The 27,865-nt window shown below is 40.4% G+C and overlaps 1 protein-coding gene across 1 annotated transcript; it reads right to left on the bottom strand.

Annotated features, from left to right (window-relative positions):
* Nucleotides 1-133: 133 nt before the first annotated feature.
* On the bottom strand, nt 134-7,561 carry spry4 (sprouty homolog 4 (Drosophila)). Its single transcript, XM_067608485.1, has 2 exons — nt 7,303-7,561; nt 134-4,657 (listed from the first exon to the last, which is right to left on the bottom strand). The coding sequence occupies exon 2, from the start codon at nt 4,604-4,606 to the stop codon at nt 3,458-3,460; it is 1,149 nt and encodes a 382-aa protein (XP_067464586.1). The 5' UTR covers nt 4,607-4,657; nt 7,303-7,561; the 3' UTR covers nt 134-3,457.
* Nucleotides 7,562-27,865: the final 20,304 nt, after the last annotated feature.

Genomic DNA, 27,865 nt, shown 5'->3' with positions numbered 1-27,865 from the left:
CCACTTAATGTGTCTCTATGTGCAAGCTCATTTTGATGGGTAAGGCATTCTGTATGCTATGAGTGTAGGTGTGTGTAGTGTAGGTTGTGTTTGGTTGAAAATGACTCACAAAAGTAACGACACAACAGCTGGGTATATTTAACAATATATATTTCCATTGTCAATGTACATTCCATTTCGACATAAGCTTTCTTCACAAACAAAAAAGTTGGCATCTAAATAAATACTATATAAAATAGAACTTCAAAATAAATATATCTATAAAGGGAACCTTTTATATGAGAGTTTTTTTCTTTTTGTTATATCTAAACAAAACAAAAGCACAGATCTCGTTTCTTAATCCCCAACATTGACATTGCAAAGGCATAAAGGAATGGAGTAGCATCACCCAGCTGTATGAGACTTTTCCTCTTGTTTTGGGTTGAAAATTTAAAAAAAAAAAAAAATCAGTGCCCGCAAATGAGTGACACAAACGGGTGTGGGTGTGTAAAAGTCACAGTATTGTAGCAAAGAAAAAAAAAAGAATGGTTTTAATCATTGAGTTGTCGTCTGTGATTATTCCACACCTTGAACAGGCTAGCGAGCACATGTAAAAGTATAAAGCTAACGTGAGGCCAAGAACATTACTCTTGCAGTGACAGAGCAGAGGGATGAAAGAATAAAAGGCAGAGACTGTTGAAAAAGAGGTCCACTTGTGAAAAAGATGGCACAGAGAAACAAAGACGGGAAAGGGGGAAACAGCGAGAAAGGGAGAGAAAGAGAGACAGACTTGTCTTTCTCTCCCGTCTCTGTGGTATGACAAGTTTATGCACAGCAGCTGTGTTTGTCAATCAAGGCCAGGGGTGTTTGTTGGGGAATTTCTCAGGGAGGAAGGAGGGAAGAAGAGGGGAAGAGAGGAAGGAGGAAAAAAAAAAAAAGCAAGAAAGAGAAAAAGAGGGGAGAGAGCTGAGACACTGAGCAGTAACAGCAGGAAATGGGTTGATCCGGATAGGGGTAGATTGTGTTCCCTGTGTGGATTCAATGAGTCCACAGTCTTTAGGACTCGGAGAGGAACCAGGGAATTAGCTTAGCCTCTCGACTGCTAATGCGCCATGGATAGCATAAACAGCAGGAGGTTTTTTTGTTCTTTTTTTAAAATTTTTTTTATTGCCGGGCACACTTTTCTCAATCAAGTGCTTGTGATAGAAAGACCTGTCATTTTTGTTACCCCTTCCTGAACCTTCCTCTCGTCGCCCTCCCTCTTTTCTTTTTCTCACAACCTCAAAAACATCTTTTTTCTTACCCTCAAAATATATATCTAATATATTCTCTATATATTTTGTACTGAATTGTAGTTATAATGTACCATGCAATCTTTCAAGGACATTTAAAAGTCTCTTCTAAAGAACACAAATGTTGTGAAACTATTTACAGCAATTAACATTTCACCTGCATAGCTCTATTACTAAATATATTGTCAAAACATTTGTGATTTTTGCTGCCCTCCTACACGTACTAGGCCTTTGCCCAGTCACACAAACATTCTCAGTTTTGGCACCTTTCTCTCAGACTGAATTGCTAGGTTTGAAAATATTGCCTCATACATTCAAGACTAAGGACAGTGTGTATTTTTCTTTCCTTTTTTGTGTGTGTGATATCAGTTTTGTGCAACAAGACAAATACAGATATGAGCAAAGTTAGGTGCCCTAATGGAATTTAACATGAAAGAAAGGTGTGTGTTATGGAGCAACAAAGACAGTATCCCTTTATGCCAAACAGAAAAGGCCATCTGTATTAAAGGGCAGCATGCCTTTAAGAACCAACTGCCGTCAACTCCATTTGGCAAGAGTGCATAACAACTGTGATCACTCAGACAGCGAAAACATGCTACTGTACGCTAGCTTCCTTTGGCAAAATCCTAAGAACGTCATGCAAGCCACAAAAATAGACTTTAAAAATAAAAGATAGACTATCTGACTAATGCAGCTATGCAGCATAATGATAGAATTTAATGAAGACACTGGTATGTGTGTGTGTGTGTGTGTGTGTGTGTGTGGGGAGGGGGGCTGGGGTGTGTGGACTAAATGTAGTGCACGCCAACGTAATGTGAGATAGCTGAGGTGGTTAATACTGTGCTTTAGTACATCCTTTAAGGGGTTTGCGTCTTCCTAAAAAGGTTGTGCAAGTGGCAGGTTTGATTTTGACAAAGGCTGACTAGATACGAACACAACTACGACTTTGCTATGCCTTCTCTCCTCCTCTATACTCTCTATCACTTTCATCCCTTATCCTCCGGAAACATTTATTTTCTGGCCATTTAGTCTCTCCCTTAGCTTACTTGTTTTAAATTATTCACTATTGCCTTTTTGCCCCTAAATGTTTCTTTGCCTTTTTGTGCAAAGAGGAAGTAGACCAGGCTCTTAGGCAGTTTAGAAACCAACATGCTGTAGGCCAAGTTCTAGAGAGGATTACTGTAACAGTCCCTGAGAAGGTTGGGTGTACTTTTTTACACATTTCTCTACTACACATCGACTTCTAGCACGGTGGGTAACCATTAGACTAGAGCATGCAGGTCATGACATGCACTACCTCTGAGGTGATTGGTGAACAGCATTCAAAATCTTTTAGAATGTCTGGGTTTCACCGCCCCCAAAAACAGGAAAGTGATTATCTCTCTCTTACTTGCGGTACATCTGCTTACACACAATACAGAGTTAGAGTTATGGGAAATTACCATTAGTATTTTGTTTTTACAGCTCCTCCGTGGAGATAAAAATGTAGAGATAAAATATTATCGTTTCCAAGCTAGCATCTTTAAGCTGTAAGAGGAAGAAAGGCGACACTAGAGAATGGTGATCATCATAATAGTGGAGAGAGTGACTGAGTAAGTGGTGGTTTCACTCTTGCAGTGGCCTATCATAAAGCCACAGTATAGGTAATCACTTGTTTTCGTGTTTGTTCAGACAGAGGGACACTGGGCTGTGCTTTTGGGGGGTTGGAGAGGGGTGTACAGATATTTTTCTCCATCATATAACTTCTATGTTATCCGAGGATAAGCAAACCAGCTTCTGGTTAGTTACCGTTACAAAATTAGCTGAGAAATACAGAGCAGCAGAGAGGTACAATGACTTTGTGCCTTCAGCCATCTTCCCGAAACAACACAAACACCAGTCCCACAATCTAGTCTCTTCTTCTTGTGTCACTGTTACAAAAAGAAAAAAAAAACATCTCAGAGAGCCTGTTAACTATTCCTAGTAGCCAACTCTCTCAAATCAGGCCTGTTTTGATCATCCACCCTTTCAAACATAGGTCGAGAAGCCATTTAAGTACCTTTGTTTTACATAAGTCATCTTCCAGCAGATTAATGGGGTAGTTTAAGGGGTTGGTGTTGGATTGTCCTATCCATAGAGAGCGAGCAAATACTGTGGTCCTGTCCAGTTTTTTTAGCAAGGCCTTAACCAGCCATTTTGGTCCAGTATCATGACCCCTGCTGCTGCTTCTCTAGTGTTCCTACTTTTGCTTCAACACCTCCGTTTTTACACGCAGGGATGCTCACGCCACTCTGCAAGTTCTTGCAGCGGCAGCCGGGCCTGCTTACATTGTCGTAACACTTCTGTCCTAGTTTGGCCAGGCCTGTAGCTGGCAGATAGCAGACCAGGCAAGGCAGGACAACAGAAAGGGCGGCCATGAAGGACCAGCGTGCACAGCAGTTGGCCTGGGAGCACGAGCAGGGCTTGTCGGCACAGGAGCCCTCATCATCCTCGTCCTCGGTGCAGTGGTAGAAGATCCCTTTGACCAGGCACATGCAGGTGGCTGTATCCACCAGGCTCTGAGCAGAGCACAGGCACTCCTGGTTGCAGACCCAGCAAGAGGGTAGGGTTCGGGGGAGCGTACACTCCGTGCATCGGCACTTCCCGCAGTGCTCGCAGAGATGGAGGTGCTTCTTCTCGGCCGGGGAGGATGGGATCAGCGCCAACCCCTGCTGGCCTGCAGTGGTGCACACGCCTCCTGTGGGAATCTTTGCAGACTTGAGGTCCAGCGATTTAGAGGAGGAGGAGCAGGAGGAAGCAGAGGAAGAGGAGGTGAGGACTTTAGATTCAGAAGAAGTGAAGCAACCTGGAGTTCGGGTGGTGATTGTGTTGACAGGGCCCTGGTGGGGATGCAGGTTTGGGTGGTGGTCCACCGTTGGGGTGGGCGCAGCGTGGTCCAGCAGCCTCTGATCAGACGATGTGCTGCTGCTGCTGCTGATAGAGCTGGGCCTCCCACTGAAGGAAATCCAAGGGTGGGTGGTGGTGTCCTGGTGAGGGTGGGGCTCGCACCTGCCCTGCTGGTGGTGCTGGTGTTGGTGATTGTGATGATGGTTGTGGTTTGCCCCCAGGAAGGCCTCCTGATTCTGACCAAGCCAGGTGATTCTTCGGTTCGCAGCCTTCTGGCTTGGGGGCTGCTGGGAGATGACAGCAGGGCTGTCAATGTAGTCGTTCTCCACATGTGAGGACTTTATCTGGTCAATGGGGTAGATGGTGAGGGGGTGCTGCAGGCGGCCGTAGGGCACTCGACTGTCCAGCAGGGGCTGGGATATGAGGGAGGAGGACACTCCGGGGATGTGGTGGGGAACCCTGGACTCCATGTGTAGGCCGGTGCCTTGCACGTCTTCACTCTAAAGCAGCATTTAGCAAAACTGCAAAGACAAAAGAGACAATTTTGACTGGCTGCATCTGCTGCTGGTCTTTTACCCTTATAAGGGTGCCTTTTTTTCCCTCTAGAGGCCTTATCTTTAACCACAAAGACAGCAAAGCAAATGAGAAGTAGGTTACAGTGGAAAAACTGACATTCATTTCACAGGAAGTTAATAACACAAAATGGTAGATAGAATGACAGGCAGGTTAGCTATAAAGAACACAATATGAGTACATGAACAAACTGCCTTCCCTCATTTGTCTTTAATCAAACCAAGGTGGGTCAAGGTAGAAACCTTCAATTTGCTATATATGATGTAACAAGAAGACATCCTTTGCTTATTTAGTCATATACTCCATGTTAACATTTATTGGAGGGTCAGGTTTTAACATGTCCTTTCCTTTTTGGTATAATTCAAATTTCCTTCTGTTTTGCATTGCCAGATTTGATAACTAACCAAGGCTTTATATCATGGTTAAACTACTAAAACAGCTTTCCCCAAATGACTAACAAATCATACAATGACAATCGAAGAACTACAGGAATCACTAGATATCAAATCAACATCTCAGACACCACGTAAAACTGATAAATATTATCCTACATATTTAGTAGTTTACTTCAAGGCAATTATTAAAGCATAAAATCCAAAGTGTTGCAGTCTCTTAACAGAAATCTTTTTCCCGGCGGTTTCTCTGCAAAAATCTGAATGTAGAGCATCCAACCGATCTTGATTTTTAGACTGAATACCAACAGGGTTTCAAACCTCCTCCATTCTAACTTTGACATTAGAACAATAGAAGTTGGGCTCTCATTGCCTCCTTTGTAAAGAGCAGGGAGCACCAGAGAGCAGGGCTTGCATGCAAAAGACTCAAAGATGCAAAACAAGGCAGAGCAAAGAGAGGACAAGGTTGCCAAAAAAAGGGATTTCAACAAAGCCAAAACGAACGCAAGAAGCAAAAGAAATGAGGTCTTTGTATTGAATGACAAAGCTATTAACTTACACCAAGTAACACAATTTTCGCTTTTGTCAATATTCTCTACATAAATTGTGGGCTGTATAAACACAAATGTCTGTTATAAGAGAGATGAGTGAGTGTGAGCTCAGAGACACAGACCAGTCTTAGAATTTGTGAATGAAACTGATTTTGTGAACTGCGGGTTTTTGTGAATGAAAGCTGCTGGCTGCACTCAGTGTTGCAAGCATGAATCAATGCGCTCCAGTCATGATGAGCCTGAGCGGTCGGCGGCAGGCAAAGACCTAACCTACTTTACAGAAAACAAAAAGATGATTGAAGACAAACGGCGCAGAACAACCGACATTTCCGCTGACCCATATCTGCGGTGTTTAGTTACCTTATTACAAAATACCCCGCAAAACCCGATTTACCGAGACCTTGAGATAAATTATGTTTTTTGCTGATTCTCTCAGGGCGACCTGAATTTTCCAACGAGCTAAACATTATCGAGCTGCGGTTTGTAACCTGCTGATTGATGATCTATTTTTTTTAAATGTGTCTACACAGATTTGCTTGACCGTCGCGGCTCATGTTATTCTCTTTTTTTCCCCTCAGATTTGCAAAAGCCTGGTCGAGAGACCTGTTGCGACATTGCTGGCACCGAGACAAGCGCTTGTGATCGTCAAATCTCGACCATTATGAACTCCAAGCCGGAACTGTGCGTGTGCAAGTGCGTGATTGCATGCATGTGTGTGTATGTGTACGTGCGTGTATGTGTGTGTGTGTGTGTGTGTGTGTGCGTCCCTCCCTTCAATATGTGAATGGACTGAGTCATAAAAACCGGAGGCGGTCGCTCTGCATACTCAAATAGCATGTTTATATAGGCATTGTAACAACGCATTCAGCACTTGATATATGTATAACCTTGATAAAGAAAATGGTACACTGTGTGCCACCAGACAGAAGGCTGGGAGGTAGTTTTAATCGGCCGCAGTTAAGTGCGTAGTTTGATGCGTAAAGCTGGACGTTATCGTTCGTGTGAAGCAAAAAAAGACGCAAATTAAAGAAATATTGTGATATTGTGTTTAAGGTTGGGAGAATAAGATTAAAAGGCTAATCTCAAAAACACCTGACACGAACGACATGGTGCGCCAACCGGGCGGTCGCTGCAGAGAGAGGACGAGACACGCAAGCGAACCGCCAGAGATAAAACATGTACAGGCTTCAGAGTGGACGGAGATTTAGACAGAGATCATATGAGATATGTGTCTGTTCCGCAGTCTTTTTTAACGCGACAGTGGCTTTCAAAGAAGCCACAAATAGCGACGCGATAGATGTTGAAATACGATCTGCTGTCAAAAAAAAAAAAAAAAAAAAAAGCGGCACATGCAAGTTAACGCTTTATAAAGACAACACCGTTTCCCCTTCTCTCCGCCCTCAACCTTGCTTTTGGTACGAAATCGGTGGTTAAATATTGACTCAAAGTGCAAACACGGCTCAGGGGGGAAACAGCTTGTTGCAAAATAGAGTTTGCATGAGCGTTTTCATGCCTGCGATCCAGCGAACTGAGAGGTATGGTCAAGCAGAGGCAATAAAAGAAACTGAATGGTCGGTTTGTGCAGCCACAAGCTCAAAAAAAACTCACAAACATTTAACGATGAGAAAACACCAAGAGGTGATCACTTACTGTGGTTTCAGGATAAAATTCTCATCTCTTCGTTGCGCACGACGTTTGCGCGCAGTCTATAGTCCAGTCCGAGCGAGTGAGTAGCTCCACAAATGTTAAAGTAAAGATAAGTCCAGATGTTAGGGAATAATATGAGCAAGGTAGACGAAAGGAGAACGGGTCTCCAGCACTATTCTCCACTCGCTGGTGCGTAAAAGGCGACTGCGGTTGTGGACGCAGAGCTTTGGATATGATGTTGCAACCACCGAGGGGGAGGGAAGTGAGTTTTTATGAATGGGAGGGTAGAGGAAAGGAAAGGGGACGGCACTGCGCAGATGCCTCGGCCTTTTTTTCTCTTTTTTTGTGAATGGGAGGGCAGAACGACTCGGGAGGGCTGAAATGCGGAGGTTACATTTTTATGAATGGGGAGGACTCCGAATGGCATTGCGCACGCGCGATGCTGAGATTTTTATGAATGGGAAGAAATGGCGAATGAGGCGTGTGTGTGTGTGTGTATGAGAGAGAGAGAGAGAGAGAGAAGGAGAGAGAGAGAGAGAGAGAAGGTGGTAAGGGAATGAGGAGGTGGGGGCTTTTTTTGGTCACAAGGGTAATGTCAGGCCTGATTTACATAAAGAGTCGGCTCATCGGCTGTAGTGCCACTCTCGCTCTATTTTATCCCGTTAATTTATTTATCTATGCAGCTAGCGCTTCCTGCTACATGTTAAAGGAGACGTGATTATGGTGGTATTGTGTAATAGATGAGAGGGAGAGCGAGATGTGAGTGGGCTAAATCTGCAATGAATTCATTTATTTTTTTTCCACTGCTGGCGAATTTGATCTCTAATATTCTTCTAGCGCTGATAAATCGGTGCCAACATGTCTAATGAAAAACAAGAAGATGCAGTCAGAGCCTTAGATTTTTTTAGAAAGGCCACAACACAAAACATCCCGGAAAAGCCATAAATCTGCAGGAATGTGATACCACTGGGTTTAATAAATAAAAATTAGTAGAAGCATGAGGGCTGTTTTTCATTTTAGGATCTTTCAGATCACATGTTTCATCTCGATTAGGCTAAATAAAAGGCCGCTCCCCTTGTTCCTGTTCTATCTAAAGCCATTTATTGCGAACAAGGACGTGCCCTTCCTTCCTCTGCAACAATGTGAGGTATGACTACAGCTTCTATGGTAGTGTAAAAAAAAACTGAGGAGAAGAAGGAGGAGGGGGAGGAGAGGAGAAGGGGGGGGGGGGGGTTATAACGCCTACCCTGAAACGCAAACCAGCATGAGGGCAGGCAGGATTCACAAAAGGACAGGATGTTGTTGATTTGTACCGAAACCACACGGAGGAAATGAGTGTGAATTTCCTTTCTCTCTGACATCCCAGTGTGTGTGTGTGTGTGTGTATGTTTCCCTGCAAACCCCCCACCCCGCTACCCCCCACCCCCTCCTTCAGCTAGGGGCTTTTAACCAGTCAAAGGTTAACAGTTGCCCCATTATCCGTTTGCACATATCCCCATGGCAACCACTACACCTCCAAATTGGGATTATTGTTTTGGAGAAAGAGAGAGAGAGACAGATAGGGAGAAAGGGAGTGAGAGAGAGTTTAATTTATTTGTATTTGGATGGATCTTGTAGTGTCCACCGACCATAAACATGAATAAAATGAAGATTTAAAAAAAAAAAATCTAATTTATAACTGACACCACTAGCTTTTGATCAATGGCAAATGTAAAAATCACTGTTTATATTTATAATTGTTCACAGAAGGTTTAAGGCGGATTCATTTTATGACCTTACCCTGTAAGTCCTATCCTCTTTTAGCATCATTTTAATAGTCTATTGTTATATAAAAAAAAGATAATATAATTATCTTTTTAGTAAATGATTGTAAAGCCCAGCAAATTTGTGATTTGGGGTTATACTAAAATTGACTTGACTTAATTTATACAGGACTTCTACACAGCTCATACCAAGAATAAATGTGCTCGACTGTATAGTTATGTTCTTATATGATGAATCATTCGAACCCATAGTAAATACAGGTTGCTATTTTTATATAACATCACTCAAATATTTACAGCACAGTATGACATAACTGTTTTGTACATCGTAAATGTTAATAAGCCTTTATTGTCATGACTCTATGGTCTGTAGGAGTCTTTCTCTGCAAAAAAAAAAATCATTAAAAGAAGCTATTTTAAAGATGTATTATAAAAGAATGAGAAGCTTTCATTATAGAAAAGCAAACATCTAAATCTTACGTGGCAGATTCTCTCTCCTTTTCCTCCCTCTTTCCATCTCTGTCTCTCTCTCTTTACTGTAGATACTTGCAGATCTCTGTCCGCAGCTGCGTGGCTCGCAGGCATGGCCTACATGAAGTGCTTGTTGAATTGTAGATTTCTTGTCGGTGTGATCATCCAGGCATACATGCACGGAAGGGAAGGCCTAGATTTCTCTCCAGAGTCTTCCCTCCCAGCCTTCCTTCCTGCCACATCTGCTGGCTACTGCTGTGAGCTTGGGATCATAATGGACAGCCCCATCTGCTCCCAGAACAGTTTGACATATTTGATATTGAAAAAAAAGTTTATTGTTTTTTTAAATCCCATTGAGCAAACATATAAAAAACCTTCATTACTTGTTGTTAAGACCTACTTGTTTTTATAGTAATTTCCACTAAAACACCCAGTTAAACTGTTTTTCCAGCTCTTTTTAATCCACAGACGCAAGTCTAAATCAAATTACAATGTCAATAGGCGTTTTGTTTATCACTTATGTCTCTCACTTGATGTATTTCACTAATCTATTGGTGTTTGTCAGTCTTGTTGAGTTTCCTGACTGTTCCCAAGACACAATAACTTGTGAAAAGTGGGTAATTGCTCAGATGTGTGTGTATTTGTGTGTGTGAGCAGAAGTGTTAAGTGACAGTGCTTTAATGCAAATCTTTAGAGTGCTTGCAGCTTTACATCAAAAGCTTCCTGTTGCAGGTAAGACATCATTTAATTCACCGCCCCCCCCCCTCCTTGACACTTCACAATACGCATCTCTCACCAATTAACAGTTGTGTGAGGCTGTAGCTGCAGTGCGACAGCCTGAAAATTTTGAATGCTTTCAAAGTGGATTCCACACCAGTTCACTGTGTCTGCGTGTTCACAGCTTTCCTCACTCACAGACATGAACAAAAATCTCGAGGAGAAAGATAGAGAAGTGACATAATACAAAAAATCCTGATGATAAAGAGACTGATTCACAATAAGAGAGGTATAATGCTGGTTTATGGAGTCTAATATAGATATACAGCATACAGTATTCAATAGCTCATTGCACAGTGTTGAATTTTGTCTCTGCAACAGCTCTGGAGCATAATCATTGTTTTTAAATGCTATTTTAACTCACTATGCTAGAACAACACTTTTTTTTTAAATGTGATTGTCAGTTTCAAAATATTTCCCCCACTAAATAAAGTAATGTTAAAAAAAAACTGCATTTAAAATTAAATACAGGCGTTGCAAAAAAACTGTTGCAACCCCGCAGAAAACTGCACATCTCTCTCTGTCCCTCAGTTGACTAAGTCTTATTTGCTTCCTGTAAATATTTGTGTTGTTAAGGAACATTAAGCAATCCTATTCTACCTTCTAGTTGAGCATCGAACCCCCGAATCACTCAAAACATACATTCTTCCCACTGACACTCACAATGTTATGTATCACCAGTCTGTGATTTATAATTGGTGACATCAAAAGCGGAACAATAGTACAGGTTTATTCCCCTTTAAAGCTTATATGAAATTATCTCAGCATGAGATGCCCCATTGTCTATGATTAACCAGTTATTCATGGCAATAATAAAGATACTCCAATGATACTCAAAAAACAGTACATCACTGATACTTGTGTTACAGTAAGGGTGGATTTTTCCTTTAATCGGCGGGGTAGACTGAGAGCCAATAGTAACAGAATGTAATGACGTTTTATAACCTACAGGAACACTCAAATGGAGAAAGCTGAGAGCAGCATTGTAGAAAACTCTATAGTTTGCCTACAGTACGAGGCGAATTTCGAACCATGAGGCCAGGTAGCTTCAACTCCTCAAATATTGACTTCCTTCCTCGCCGCCTGCCTGATCAGGAGGTGTGTTTGTGTGCTTTGGAGTCAGGAGAGGTGTGTGGTAAGGGAGGTAGGATAGGGTGGGTGGGAGGTGGAGGGCGCATGTACGTGTGGTTGTGTGAGTCTGTGTGTCCACATCCATCAAAATAAAGAGTTTGATGACTTTGGCCTGCCCTCATTGCACCATAATAAGATACATTAGACCTAATTCACTTAGAGCCATTAGAGAGCTCAAAAATTCCAGAGGCCAAATGAGCTAAACAGCCTCTGCTGCCATGGGAATCTTACAACAGGTTGTTTTATTACAAAATCTGAACTTTTATATTACTTTTAATCAAATATATAGTAGATTTAGGACATTCTGCTTCCCTTGTAAAATCCTTGACACTAAAAACACCCATTTTACCCATTTTTTTTAACCACCCATTTCATTTCATTATCTATAACTAAATATATAAAAAGTTACTTTAAATCCCCATTGAATTAGTTACAGTGAATAAAAAGTTGTAATAAACATTCAAATGAAAGTTTTTAATGCCTATGTATGAAATAAAAGATGCAAAAATGTTCACCATAAGCAAAAATAACCTAATGATCTCACTCTGTAAATCTATGAATTTGTTTAACAAGTTAAGTTTTTGTTGTTGGGCTGCATGCTTTTTTTGTGAAGGTTCCTTTATTAACTTTTCTTTTTCATAATTTTGCCAACATAAATGTTAGTTTGTCACATTTAATCACTGCATACACTAGGAATACGTTCAAAAACAAAAGTCCCCAAACCAAGCAATTCTTAGGTCGATCTAGTCAGCTCTTATACAGTTTTATTCCACATCTGTATAAAAGCTCTGCATGAGCTTTTGACATTTTCAAAGGAACAATCGTGACCAATAATTTGACATGGTTATGCAGGAGGAAATGGGTTTTGTGGCTCCAGATAGTCACACCCATTGTGAGAAAGGCTCTGGTCCCTTAGCGGTCTGTCCAGGTCAGCAGTGAGCCAACGAGACGTTGTTTTTTCAGGGCAACCGTCCCAGGAAATGTGGCCTCACCTGGTCTGGGTTGGTCATACTTAAGACAACATCAAGTAGGATATGACTTTTAGCAGAGGCTTTTCTTTCTGTTACACTGAACACAGGCCTACTAAACAGTTACCTTGAAATAGCAGAAAATAGTCCACAGACTCCAATTAAGAAGATTTTGTCTGGAGAAATTCCTAAAAATAATTTTGTTTATAGGTGAGAAGAAAACTACACTTTATTTGTTGAAACTATGATGAAAACAAAGATTGATCTGTTGCTTTATGCTTAAATGTGTGAAAAATGCCTGCAAATGAAATAAATCAGCTTCAGTATTCTGGTGATTCTCAGGGACACTCAAGGGTCCATAGTTTGGAAACCCATGACCTATAGAGGTCAGGTAGACTATATTTTCACTGGTTTATCCAGACTGGGTCTCCATGTTGACACTCATCTTCCCTGCTGAAATGCTCTCGAGCGAGACCCTGATTCCCTGTCAGCTGCAGGGGTGCTGCTCTGTCGCTGACCCTGACCTCTGAACTTCCTGGTTTGGTGGAAACGTGACGAAAGAATTTCCCTGTAGGGATCAATAAAACCCTCTCATTAAAAACACTGTGATACATTTTTAGCACGGGCGGTCCCTTTAGAGACAATCATACACCTAGGATTTAGGAGACTATTTTCTCTATAGCTTTATATTATTACTATTGTGAGCTCAGGGAGTCAACGCCTGTAGTTAGGGATGCATAGAACTGCTTAGATCCCCCCTTCTCTGTTCATTTTAGACCTCTGGCACCAAATAAGAATTCAAATACAGAAAGTAGACAAAATAATTTAAGTACTTCATGTGAAATTGCTTTAGAAGTCCAATCCAGTGTTTTATTAAGATTTAGCTCCTTAACTGCAAACTGAAACGTGACAAGAATATGTTTATATCTGTTGGTACAGTTGCTAATAAACAGATGGGTGACAAACTAAAGAAAGAAACAACGCTGCAACTGTGAGCCCCCAGAACAACATAAATATGTCTAGCACATGAACACAATTCTCCCAAAAGATATCCCCCATCGGGTGTTTTGATGATTATGGTGGAGAGTGACGTCGGTCCAAAATCTCCCATGTGTTCAGTTGGGTTGAGATCTAGTGGATGTGAAGGTCATATCCACATCATTTTTAAACTCAGGAAATCATTCAGTGACCCCTTGAGCACAAAACCTGCTTTTGTTGTGTTTAGTTATTTTCCAGTTCAAGTTATTTTCCTTTAATATGTTGCATGTCTGTTTTACTGCAGACCTTTTTTTAATGCATGAGTTGAATATTTTTCTATATAAGTGTAGTGGAAAGGGCTTTTTGAAGAGCATCTTACCTTTGTTTAGGCAATTTATATTGTAGGTCACTTCCATAACTTTGTCGTTAATGTATCGTGTATAATGTTGACCTTCATACTATGTTAACATGGTTTTAAGTGAATCAATGTAAGTCAGTTGTTGATAAGTTTGTTAGCTAGTTTGATAAGTATAGTTTACTCTGTTGCTGTTGCTGACATGCTGCACTGAGAGTGAGCCAATTCTGAAGTTACACTTATAATAAATATCAGCCATGTTTTCAGTTGTGATACATCTACAGCAGGCATTGGAAAGCAAAGTTAGCAGAGCTGATGCATTTTCTTTGTTTCAGCAACAATTTCACAGGTGCACCATGTCTCTTAAATGACGCTTTGGCTTTAAAACCGCATTTGAACTTGAGTCTTTTGTTCATTGTGGGGTTGAAGAGACGCCATTCAAATCCTTTCCACATTTTCCTGCTGCAACAGGTCCAGACTAACACTCCTCTCACCATGCATACTGTAGGACACTGTACCATACAAAACATTGGTAAAAACAATTGGTATCTGTGGAACTGGGTGTCATTAAAACACGGTTGGAAACTCTCCCATAGACAGAAAAAATGCAACAGATGATGTGCAGTACATTAGGATGGTTTATATTGTGGCGCCAATGATCAACTTGTCTGAGAAAACACTTTCTGATCTTCTCCTTTTGTCTGACACTGCTGTTTTCACATTTGACTCCTGACACACAAGAGCATAAACATATACAGACATATCCATAAACACTCATGAACATACAGCACATGCAGAAATCACTCATACACACACATGAACACACGTCTTTAACTTGGCCTTCTATCCTGGTTTTCCATATTCAACCGTCTGGCTGATATTATGTCTAATTCCAGGCATGTAATTAGTGTGTAGCCTGGTCTGGTTCTGTCTGGGTCAGTTTTGAGACTGTGTGTGTAAGGCGTGTGTGAGAGTGGTGCGTATGTGCGTGTGTATGTGTGTATGTGTGTGTGTGAGCCTGATGTTAGCCAGCACCACAGGATGGGATGCGGACTGCACCACTCTAAGCTGAACCACACATGGAGGGCAAATAAAAAACACATTACTGTGCTAACACACACACACACACACGCACAAACACGCACAAACACAGTGAGTAGGTATACCATTGGTATCTTGTGCCAAGGATACGCAAGTGGTCACATGCACAAATACATAAATAGCAAAGAACAACCAATACAGGGGTGACGCTTTTCACGAGGCAGCCGCAGAACATACACATCATTAAAACTCATGTATGCGCCAAACTAAGCAGACACACAGACAGCGACAGAGTTTTGACTTTCAAATTTAGATGAAATGCTAATGATCCTTGTCCCTGCAAGTAGTAATAGGGCAGATGAAAAACCAAATGGGATATAAATAAAAACAGCATGTGTGGGCTGCGTGTAACTCGAAATCTAATTCTCTGACATTTGTAAGAGAAATGTTTAAGTGAAAATCAGCAAATGTCCATTTCAATTACAAAGGAAGGAATGATTTCTAAAGTGGACCACAGAGAAACACTATTTTTTTTTCTTTTTTTTTTTTTGGCGTCAGTGGTGCAGAGCTGGTTTTGTGATCGAGGTGCACAGAACCAGCAACATCTGGAAGTTGCGTAGAAGCCAGAACCTTCACTCTATACACTTTTACTTTCTGCTTGAAACACTTAAACATTAATTAACATATATATGTTAATTAATGTTTCAAATTGCTTATTTGCTGCCTGTTTATATGCTAAATTTAGTTTGTATATGAATTCTTGGTGGTATATTGTAACTACAGTACAAACTCAGACACTTTGCTGCTTTTTGTTGTATACTGTACTCCTCTTATTCTGTATTCTTAGTACTTTGTCTTCTCTATGTTGCAATTCTACTGCAACTCTGTACATTTCTCTTTTTGGTAATAAAGTTTTAAAGCTTTTCCTCATCTGAATCAAACGTTTAAGGAGAGAAGATGAGACATCTGGGGGAAATATAAGCATGGGAAATTGTCCTAGTATAGAGTGAACCTGTGTGTGGTATATGCATGTGTGTGTGTGTGTGTTCATCCCTGGGGTGCCTGGATGATATGTGCTTGCAGCGACACTTGGAATGCCCAGAATGTGAGCGGTGGCGAGGGCCTTTGTGACCACACCCCTGACGGCAGGTCGCGCTTCAGCGATTGGTTGCCCTCAGAGGTCGGAGTGCAGTCGGGGTCCTGTCACTCTTCTGAAGAAAGGTCGAAGGTCAACTTCCACCGGAGCTCTCCTTTCCTCCCCTCGCCCAGCGGGGTTCTTCCAGCTTAGACCACGGCCACAAAGTCAAAACTAAACTGCTTTTTCAGGAATTTTTCAACCGAAAGAGCAGAGAGCCGCACTGCTAAAATCCAAGTATTTCTCTCAACTTTTGATTTTTGACTACATGCAGGAAGTGTATGAAAAACATAAAGCAGAATCTAGGAGTCAAACTATAAATCGTTCATTTTGTAAATATTAAAGTTTTAAAAATATAACATAAGTGTTCCATCCAAAGAGTCTTTAAAATCATTTAAACCCACATTGTTCCAGTCAAATGGTTTCTCTCTGACTGTGTGTTCTGCTCTGTTTTGATCAAATTATTCTGGATCAGTTGATCAGTAGGAAGACAAAATAAATATCTCATGGACAAGGACTTCAACTCTGGTGCAGATTAATCACGAACTCTGGCCAATTATCAGTGACTGCCAGGGGGGAAAAGATGTCCAACACTTGACAGAGTTGTCAAAGCAATATGTGTGTCTGATTTCCAGGTCCACTAGTTAAAAAACATCATATGTTAAGAAGAACCAACTTATATTCGAACAAAACAAGTTATTTACCCGCAAGACGGTTGTCAATACAAGGGTTACAAATCCTGTTTATCTTATCCATATCTTCCAGTTTTTTGGGACTTGAGTATTGAATTCAATTTAAAGATCTCACTAATATATTTAGCAACTTATGTCACCAGTGTGTGTATGGGGCAAATGGGAGGAGGACCAAAATGCAGACACCAAGGCAGTGAGGTTGAATGAGAAGTGACTTAAATAATCAAAATACAAAAAAACGGGCCTACAGGTTGGTAGCAAGATGGCGGGCCAAAATAGGCAAACAAGTCCAAAAGGGCAAGGCAGGTCACAAACAAGCGGAAAGTCAAAATCACAGGCAGGGGTAGGAACAGGTACTAGATAACAAATAGGAACAGGATACAGTGTGGCTGGAATGCAAGTATACAATAAAGCAACATTGATAAACTGCCTGGGAATAGATGACAGAGGACCGGTATATATAGTACTGGGATTGATGGGGTAATGAGCAATTAGGGAGTGGCAACAGGTGAGCAGGTGGGGAGTGTGTGGGAAGTCCGGGGGCATCTGGTGGACAGGTGGAGATTAGAAAAGCCAAGAGAAGAGAGTGTGTGTCTGAGGGCAGGGACCAGTTAATTCTGTCACGTTAACATCTGTCTAATATGTAAAAGCTGGTGACACATACAGCCTAGAAGTATACAAATTGAGCAGACAGTCATACATTACTCCAATAAAATTTAGTTTATTGCCTCCACGCCTCCAGTAGCAAATAGTTCTCTTTTTGATTGTATACCATATCATGGCAGACTGTCATTTTGAATTTTAGGGTTTATTTAAAAGAAAACCAAAGAATACCGCACACTGTCCATCACTTGAACTCACTTTAATAACGTGATGTCCTCGGACCTTCACCAGGCAAAGGTCATACAGACAAAACATCAGGCTGAAAATCTTTGGTTTTCTTATCAAGTGGAGAGTTTCTGATCCTATACATCTGTCACTAAAACCGTATGGGTTGGAGAAACATTTTTGAAATTTTGACATTTAAAGGTTTATTTAAAGATTTAATAGACAGATACTAGAGGTTACATTCAGCTACAGCTGGCCAAATAAAACTGTACATTAAACGTGAGACAACACTGATTCCTTCCTTTTCCCCCCCAAGTTTGACAACTGTATGATGTGGATCTTGGTACATAATGATAAAACGTAATCAAGCTGCACCTCCTTAAACACATGAAAAATATTGTGTTCTCAAAATTGCCATCACTGAAATAAAAATGTATAAGATTTAGGAAAAGAGTTACAATTAGTCCCACCATAAAGTCGAATTTAGAAGCCAGTATGTCACAGAGTCAGCTAACACACTGGTGAAAGCCTCACCAAATCCACACCATGTTACCTATTTTTAGATGGTCTGTGAACCGAAAGTGTTTCAGCCTATTTTTTCCCCCTGCTTTACATACTTTCCTCTTCTCTCAACAGGCTAAAAAAGGTGAGAAATTATCACTTTTTCACGTGAAACAGGCACAAATAGGAAAGTTATCTGCACCCAAGAAGTTGTGATGGCCACAGCATCAGCAGTAGCCAACTTCAGCTCACAGACACACTGATGAGAAACTTAAATTAAGCCTTCAGAGGAGCGACATGGAGGACAGGAGGAGAGGAAAGGAGTAGAGGAGTAGAGGAAAAGACAAGAGGGTCAGATGAGTGGAAAAAAAAAGAAGGTAAATGAGAGGAAGGGGCAGTAGGATGGAAGAGGGAAGAGAAAAGATGGCAGATGAGAGTGGTGAGGAGATCAAAGGTAAAGAGGAAGGAGGCAAGAGGAAGAGTAGGAGGACATGAGAGGAGTATAAAATGATTAGGTGGGGAAGAGGAGCAGAGGAAGGAGACGTACGTGAGACAACTCGTAACTTCCAGTGAACTATCAGCCTGGAGAGGAAGACGAGGAGGATGAAGTGGGGGGCAGACAAAGGAAAATTGGTTTTATCTTGGGAAAATACCTGGGAAGATTTCCCAATTTTGTCAGCTGTGACCTGATTATATATAAAGAAGAAGGCTTATGAAAAGAAAGGAACAGGGTTAGACTGACATATGAGACCAAAGCTGGGTTTTTATTAAATATCTTATGGCAGCTGGTGGTTGCTGTCCACTGCTGACACAATAGAGACTGTGCTTGGTTACCTATAAGAGTCTGTAAACCTGCATTTTTTTTCTTTTCCAAATTTTCTTTTATGTTCAAGTGACACCATGAGTGACACCATCTGAACGAGCCTCTAGCCCAGAAACAACTCTATTAAAGGACGGGGACGGGTTTTTCAAGTCTGCCTTAAAACAACAGTCAGATGGCCAAATGAACACTGAAACAGGTTTTTCTTGCTGTAATCATTCCTCTTGTTCATACTGGCTATTAGAAGATCCCTTCATAATGCACTTTCAAGGTAAGTGAAGGGGACAAAATCCACAAGCCTCCCTCTGTGCAAAAGTGTATTTAAAAGTTTATCTGAAGCTATTATGAATATATTCAGCTGTCCAAATTAGTCAAATCAAGTGGAGGTCCTTCAAAGTTGCAGTCTTTTTAGTGCCAAAGTCCCTCTTTTTGTTATGGTCCATTCACCACAGCTCAACAGGGAAACACAAAGAGGAATTTTACAATAAAAAGACTGTAACTGTGGAAGATATCCGCTTTATTTGACTAACACAGACTGCTGAAGCTGCATATTAGCCTCAGATAAACTTTTAAATACATTTTTGCACAAACTGTGCAAAAATGGACTGTGGATTTTTTAAAGTGCATTTGGAGACGATCCTCTAACAGTCAGTATGGACAGAAGGGATGCTTACAGCAAGTATAACCTCTGTCAATGTTGATATGGGCAACTGACTGTTTTAAGACATACTTGAAAAACTGTCTAATACAGTTTATTGATTTTATGTATCTATACATTTTTCCATTTTCTTATATGTTTTTTTTTTATTTGATGCTTTGCACTTTGTAACTTATTGGTTTTGCTCTACAAATAAAGCTTATTACAATCATTGGAAGCTAAAATCTTGTCTTGTTGACTCATAAAAATAGAGAAATTAAAAGAAACCATAAAACAAGGGACGTCTACTGATTTTTTGGCCTACTTACAGAGCTGACATGGCTTAAGGTCGGTCATTCAGAACGATCTGAAAGTGTTAAATGAACTCTGATGTGTATAACATAACAATCTGTTATGGTGCACAAAAATCTGATTTCTCCTCTGAGAGTTGGTGTTTGTGCGAATTTCTATCCAACTGCTGGGATGTGAGTTCAGTGAGTGCGCTTCACAATCCTCTGATTAATATAACAAGATCTCCTTCTGAGCTGAGAGGATGTGGCTCAAGAGGGATGCTTTGACTCACCGGCTCTTTTGTTGTGATGGATGATGAGGTGGTCAATTTCTGAACGAAGGCTCAGTCAATACAGGATATGAATCAGGATCTGATTCAATATGAAAAGAAAATAAACAGCTCTTCACTAGGGTCTATTTTTACTTGATACGATCCTCACTAAAATGAATCATTTCAGCTTCAGGAGCTGAGTCAGGGGTAATGATTACATCCTGACAGCCAACTTCACTCATTGTAGTCTACAGAGAACATTTTACTGCATCACATGAACTGTGTCACTCAGTTCATTTACATGAATTTAAGTAACCTGTCAGCTTATCTGCAGTAACTTAATTCTTTAAACAGGTAAACAAGAAACAGGATTCCCTTAACGGAGATACAGGATTAAGATAAACATGGTGAAAAATCTGGTAGAGAGGCTTGAGAACTACTGATGACTAAACTGTGTCACGAGCCCTGGTGTCTAGGGTGTATGTAAATTTAGTGACTGTCAACCAGCTGCAACCTCTGTCTCACTTTTTTACTTTCAGTTATCGTTTTCACCTAAAATAACTTGACTTTTAAGAAATTCTGTGACTTTTGGGAAAACAAACTCACTGATAAACTGTTATTGGATTCAAAACTGTTTCTCCTTAGTGGACCTAATTGTAATTCAGTCCTTCCAGTTCACTTAAAATTTCGGTAATCCACCATCTTTTTAGCTTGTGTGGTAGAGCTTACCAAACTTTTAAGACTGATAAAAAATAATAATAAAAACATTTGCTTCATAAGAAACATTTAAACAGATGTAAATGATAGATATACAGAAAAAAGTGTGTAATGTACTCTTGATAAATTACTTGTCTTTTACTACTACTATGAACTTTCACCACCAAAGAGCTTCATCTCAGATTTTTTTTTTTTGACTCTGTTCTGTAAAAGGTGAATCATTTGCATAATTGACCTGGAAATGTGACATTTCATTCTGGACATCATGTTTCCTTCTTCCTCCCTCTCCTCCCCTCCCTTCATCACCACACCTTCATTTCCTTAATTGATCCCCACATCCTGCATATCAGGCAGATTAGCCTCGGATTAGCCAGGTAAACACAGCAAAGTGTGTGTGTGTGTGTGTGTGTGTCAAACCAGAAGGGGAAGTGGAGTCTTTGATCAGGCTAATGAGCCGCCAGTCCTCCCTCCAGGGCCTGCTGGTTGGCTGGGGGTGTATGGACACCTGAAACAACATGGAGACCACGCATAGCCTCCAGTGGCACACACACACGCTCACACACACACACACACACACTTGTCAATGCAACACACCCGCATCCTGCCACCATTATTCTCTGCCTACCACCTCCCACCACCCCCTGCTAGTCGTCTCTATCCATGTGTCAGTCACACCCTCACTTCACCTCCAATCTCCTCTGCAGCTCCCACCCGACTAACAGTAGCCTAACCTTTCACAATGGTCACCCCACCCACCTACTGCCTTGCCCCCTACCTATCCTCTATTCTGTCACTCACATACACTCACACACTTCTCCACCTTCGTTTACCATCCCCCGTTCACCTTCATCTACTTCTCTTCCTTTAATGAAGCTTATCCCTAAGTGTCAAAATCCCACTTGAGGGCATTTTTCTTTTTCTTCCTTTCTGTTGTTATTGCAATGAATACACATAAATAGGAATACACTTTCTTTTTCTTTTTTTTTTTTTACATTTGGTGTTCCACAGAGATCAATCTTAGGACCCATACTCTTCCTAATATATGTAAATGATATGAACTCTGCATTTGATTGGGATCTTTTTCAGTATGCTGACAATAGACTCTCACTACAGCTGGGTAAGACTGAATCTATCTTATCTGCTTCAGTGTTATGCATGACAGTTTGTTTGTTTTATGTACTGTTCAGTTTGTTTTATTTTGTTTGTTTTCTGTTTCTGTATGTCCATACTTCATATAATTTGAATCTGTGTGTTTTTGTTTGTCATTTTTCCTGGTGAATATGTGGAAAAGCAAAGCAAAGCAAACCACATACATACACACACATATTGTGATACACAACCACCTCTAACACTAGTCCTCTTCCTTCCTGTCCTTCACCCATCTCATCCACATACAAATGTGCCTAAGTGTCCCTTCAAATGTCCCCCCCTCATTATTTCCTGTCATTTCAGCCACAGGCTGAAGTTTTTGTTCTGCTTTGGACCAGGTTTGTAAGGTTTTTTTGGGGGGGCGGGGGGCTGTTGGTACGGATTCCTCTGTGAATTATTACACATGCATATTGGTATTGATTCCGCAAGATCCCATGATCAAATTCAAATTGCTTAAAAATGGAGGAACGTTTTTGCTTGCAGGTGGTATGCCAATCCTTCCCATGGTTTGCATTAAAATGGTTAGGTTTAAGCACAAAAACCACTTGGTTGGGGTTAGGGATGTCATGTCTCTGAAAGGGAAAGATCATGGTTTGGGTTAAAACAGTAAAAGTACTGTTTAGTAAAACAGTAAAATGTAGTAAAATGTCCTGTTTAACCACACTAAAATGCCCAATGTGACACTCAAAATGTCCAGTAAAAATGTCCTGTTTAACGACACTAAAATGCCCAATGTGACAGTAAAAAATGTCTGGATAGTGGTCTACAAGAGGTCTGGCAAAAATGTCTCATTTAACGGCACTAAAATGCCCAACGTGATGGTAAAAAATGTCCGGTTAGTGGTCTGGCAATAAATTCCGGACACCCATTACGTACCAATAGAACAAACCACTATCAGCATGGAAAACCAGTCCAGACGCACAGTCTGTGGACTACTGGCACAGAATCCTGTTCCATGTCAATAGTTAATTATTGCACCGGTTCTATAGTCGTAGCTGGTGCCTTTTTTTTTACTCCTTTGCCGTGATGTTTTTGATTTTGGCATTACATTCTGACCTGATAGTCCTATACTCCTAAGTTACAATTAGAAAAGATAAAAATTTGAAAAATTAAAAGATAAAAACAGATTTGATCCTTGTTGTTGAGTGGCATTAGAACAGATAGGGAATGACTCCCATGTGTCCCAGTTGCGGTCTCTTCAGGTTTCCGAATCTGCCATTAATCATTAGAAGAGGTCATATTAAATAAGAGTACAAATAAATGAATAAACAAACAAATAAATAAATAATAATGATTTCTTTCATCAAATATGTTTCCATCAATGCTATTTTCAGTTTATTATTTGGTGAAGAGACGTAGAACTTACTACAATAAGATGAAATGATAGAACTGTACAACAAATAAAAATATAAGAATTGTGAAAGCATAAATATGTACATTTTTCATATGTCATATGTGCATTATCCAAGTGAACCAGATGAAAAGAACTCTTTCTCGTTCACCCTACATGTGAAATCTGTGTATCTGAACAGTATTAAAGATGCTTTTCAAATTTAAGGCCTGACTGTAGCATTTTAATGGCTCTTTTCTACAACAAGCACTTTTTAGGAATCTTATAAAAACCCAGGAACTCAACTTGCCTCTCTATGGTATGAAAGTTTCTATAGTTTCTGCTCCCTCAGTAGGTCTCTGCTGTTGTGGTAGTATCAACAGGATGTATTGAGATAAATTTAGCTGTGCAAATAGCACTAGTCAAATACAAACTAAGCGACTGCTAAAAAACTTGTGTGCAACAGTCAGTCAGAGTACAAACAAGCACTAATTGGCACTACTATCAATATTATATAAGACTTTTGGATTTTACTTAATATTATTGATATTTAAATTATAATTATATAACAGACTTCTTGGCTTATCTAAAAGTAAGCGGCATGTGTCGCCTTTTATATGTGTTATCAGTTAAAGAGATAAAGCAACTCAGCTCTTGATTAGTTCCTGGGTGAGACTATATTTGTCCAGGCTCAAAACCTGTCCTGCAATCACTGCTTTTATTGTTTCTCTCCAAGGAAGTTTACAGCTCCTCACACACCCACACACACACTCACACATATCACACCTCCTCACCCCGATGACCCTTCAACCCTGATGTGTGTCACTCAAGGTGGTGACAGTCAGAGATGGTGCTGCCGACATGAGGGCATTCAAGCGATAAGCATTTGTCTTTGCCCTCCTGCTTTTTCTCCTCTCTTCTCTCTCTCACTCTCTTCCTCTGTGGCCTTCCTTTGCCGTCAGTTGCTATGTGACCCATTGACCCATGACTTGATTGGTCTCTGACAGCCATCAAAGCACTTTCCTATTGCAGGTCAACAATGACAGCTTACAGGACAATATATGACTTGGATCTGTTTAAAATACTATAAAATAAGGAAGTGTGTTTAAAACAAAGAGCAGGCTATTCTGATCTCATACTGCTGTGTAGAGGAATAACTTTGAATTTATTTGACCATCTAAATTTGGCTTGTACTCACATTATGCTCCTTGCCATGCATTTGTTATGTTATATGTACCAGCTACTTTCTTAACTCAAATTACAGGCCTGTAATAATCAGGAGGGGAAACTTAGTGTAATATTAAGGTTCAAAACTCCTGAACCTCCAGTCCAGTGAATCACATGGTTTCTACAAATAAAGCCACATCTCCTGAATATACTTTACTTTGCTCACCATCCTGTCTGGAAGCTGTCTTACAATAACTGAGAAGTTCCCATTTTCACAGCCCACATCTCTGCAAAACGCCTATCTGCATGATTTCAAAACCTTCTTTCCACAGATGTTTCTGTGTTATATCTAGCTCTCTGGTGCAGCAACACTTTCAGCCATCTGTCGCTGACACGGGAAACCAAAAAATAAATTTCCGAAGTGAGGAAAATGGAAATAAACACTGATACGCTGTGTCTGTAGCCAGATTTGCTGATGAAATACGGTGTCGAAAGTTACAGATGTTCTAAGAAAAAGTCTTAAAAAAGATTTTGTGGTCAAAACTCAAAGGTCATCTGTAAATGTTCTTGTTGGATATTGTTTGTCAATTTAGTTTTTGTCATTCTGACAAAACTTGAGAAGTGCCATTTGACTCATACGTTTATCCAAAAATGACTGTGAGGCATAGATGTACATGTTAATATATTTTGTTCCTGGTGACAATGGAAACTTATGTTGATGTTAATATTAATTCTTATACTTTGCTACTTTGCCTCACTTCCTTCCACCACCTGAATTATTACTCATCTCACATGGACAACTAATGTTTTTGTATGTGTGTGTGTGTGTGTGTGTGTGTGTGTGGGTGGGTGTCTCAGTATGTACTCAGGATGTTTTCACAGTGCTCATTTTGACGGGGTGATTTACATCCTCTTAGACTATCTTACTGAGGAGGAGGACACACACACACACACACACACACACACACACACACACACACACACACACACACACATACACACACACACAGAGTCATGTTTCCATCACTTCAGAGGACATTACATAGACTTAGATTAATTTCCTGGAGACTTATCCTAACCTTAACCATAACAGCTACTTGCCTAACCTGAACCCTTACCTTAACCTTAACATAACCTTGAATTTACCTTAACTTTAAACCAAATCTTAGCCCTAAAATTAATGATTTACATTAAGGGGACTTGCTTTTTGTCTCCATAAGGGAGTCAAGTCCCCACATATTACTGGGTAAACAGCTTTATGTCCTCACAACATGAGGAATACTTGGTACACATACACACACACACACACACACAAAAACCACACAGACACATACTGCACAAACCAAAGAGCGGAAGACATGCTCAGCAAGAAAACAGGTTGATGATCAAACTGGTTTAACAGAGGCCTTATGATGTTTGTATAGAGAGCTTGTCCTAGAAATCTGTTTCACATACTCAACCCTGACAGCACTTCCGCTGAACTCTGTGAACACTGTGAGGGTGATGGATATTTCAGAAGTTAGTGGGGTCTTGTCATACAAACATTCTGTTTCTTTAAAGACTGGTTTCCTGGCACAGGATTAAGACTAAAGCAATATTTCATTTTAATAGCAAAAGATTCTCAACGCACACCTTGACATATCATGAGCAGTAAACCTCCGAGTTTTATCAGTGGTGTTTCATACAGTTGAAAAGGTTAATGCTTCGTGTGTTTTCTCTGCATAGATCTGTAGTGACATTTTCATAGCCTGCACTTTTCAGACGATGGACTCATTGCCACCCCTCACACCAGGCTGTGTCACTATGTGTGTTCCCTGCCTCAAGCCGCAATGTCCATTTCTGTTCTTAAATCTAAATTTCAGATCCATCTTTTGCCAAGCTTTTTATTGACATAGTATTTTGCTTGTTTTCTGTATGTAACAGCGAGTGGTTCGTAAACATTTCTCTATGGTTCTAACCTCTGTGTGGCCGTCACTGAACCAGCTGTCCCATCAGCAGTTCAGCTGCTGAGGAGAAGAAAGGACAGCAGCCGGCAAAACTGTCTTCAACAGGCTAACTGAAAGAAGAAATTTTCTGGTCAGCTAGCTGACTTACAAGTAGGCTCTATGAGGAGTATACAGGAAGAAAACTTTATCTTATTTACTTTATTTGACTCATTCATGATTTACTTACCTAGTGAAACTGGAAAGCTCATAGCAAAACTGGGAGACTTGCTCAATCATTAGATACCTTTAATCAGTTCATCACGTATAAACAGCAGGGCATAGATTTGAGTAATTTGAACAGTTGTCTGTAAAGATTATGCTTCATTAATCATGCTAGAGAAAAGAAAAAGATTTGTATAAAAATTGTCATGGATCCTATGGTGACGCCCTTCATACATGCGTGTCTCGGAGACCATGTGGATTGTTTGATTCTTCTGTTATTTTATGAGTGATGGACATCTCTCTTGGGAGCGTTAGCTTAATGTTTTGGGTTTATTTTGCTCTAAAGACACAACAGAGGGGCAGGACAGCAAAGAGTGGCATTTGAGGTAATCAGAGATGCACTTGGGGTGGCAATTTTTAGTGGCACTCGGACTGTGACTTAAGGTAAAAAACACAGTATGGATGTATCCTGATAGTGCATAGACATATCCAAAGAGCACTTTGGCACTCACACCACCAAGTGTATGAATGGAGGTTGATGGAAGTGTTTGTACAAATATATACAAACATAATAAGACTTCTGCAAAAAAACTGCAAACTAACCCAACCTACTGACCAAATCTCTAAGGTGGAGTGGCCTTCTTAAATTAAATATTTCAGGTAGAAACACATGATAGTTTACTTAACCAGTAAGTAAACTACACCACATTACTCTTCAAAGACTTTTCCCAACCATTAAAGGAAATTAATCTCTCGTCATCTCTCTAGTTTGCACCAAATTCTTCTGCAAAATTGTCTGCTGTTAAGTATGTATGTTTGCCCCAAAAATATTATTCTTTGCACGTATATGTGTGTCCATGTGTACTCCTGCTCTCCAATACCGTCTCTGTGTGTTACCCCTTTTCTCTCCCTGTTGTTCTCCAGCTCAGGTGAAAAGGATCCTGGGAACAGCCAGGTTCCAGCTTCCCAAAAGCCTCTCAGTGCTCACAGCTTACAATGGAACAAAGATTGTCTCAGTGTTGGGATGCTTATGGGAAACCCAACCCAGACTGTAATGGCCACAGTTTGACAACTGGGAGCTAACAGGAGAATGGAGGACAGGACACATCTATAAGCCTGGGAGATGAGATTCTTACACCCCAGTGTTTGTAACATCATACAGAAATAGAAAAGTCTGGTAACACACATTTTAGAACAAATTTAGGATACAAAATATGACACAATACATTATTACACAACCTGCTCACCCAAAGGAGGGATCTCTCAAAATTACAGTTAGGATTAAGGTTATTATAGTTAATTAAAACTAAACTAAAAACTAAAACTAGGTGTGAACAAACATTTTAGTTAACTGAAATAAAGATAAAAACTAGACTAGAAAAAAAAGAAAACTAACT

This window comes from Thunnus thynnus, chromosome 13 (genome assembly GCF_963924715.1).
Source record: "Thunnus thynnus chromosome 13, fThuThy2.1, whole genome shotgun sequence".
Classification (NCBI taxonomy): Eukaryota; Metazoa; Chordata; class Actinopteri; order Scombriformes; family Scombridae; genus Thunnus; species Thunnus thynnus.
This window is presented reverse-complemented; position numbering and strand designations above follow the sequence as displayed.

What these genes read in the sequence shown, in the direction of transcription:
- spry4 (XM_067608485.1), bottom strand. Translation starts at nt 4,606, where the DNA reads ATGGAGTCCAGGGTTCCCCACCACATCCCCGGAGTGTCCTCCTCCCTC.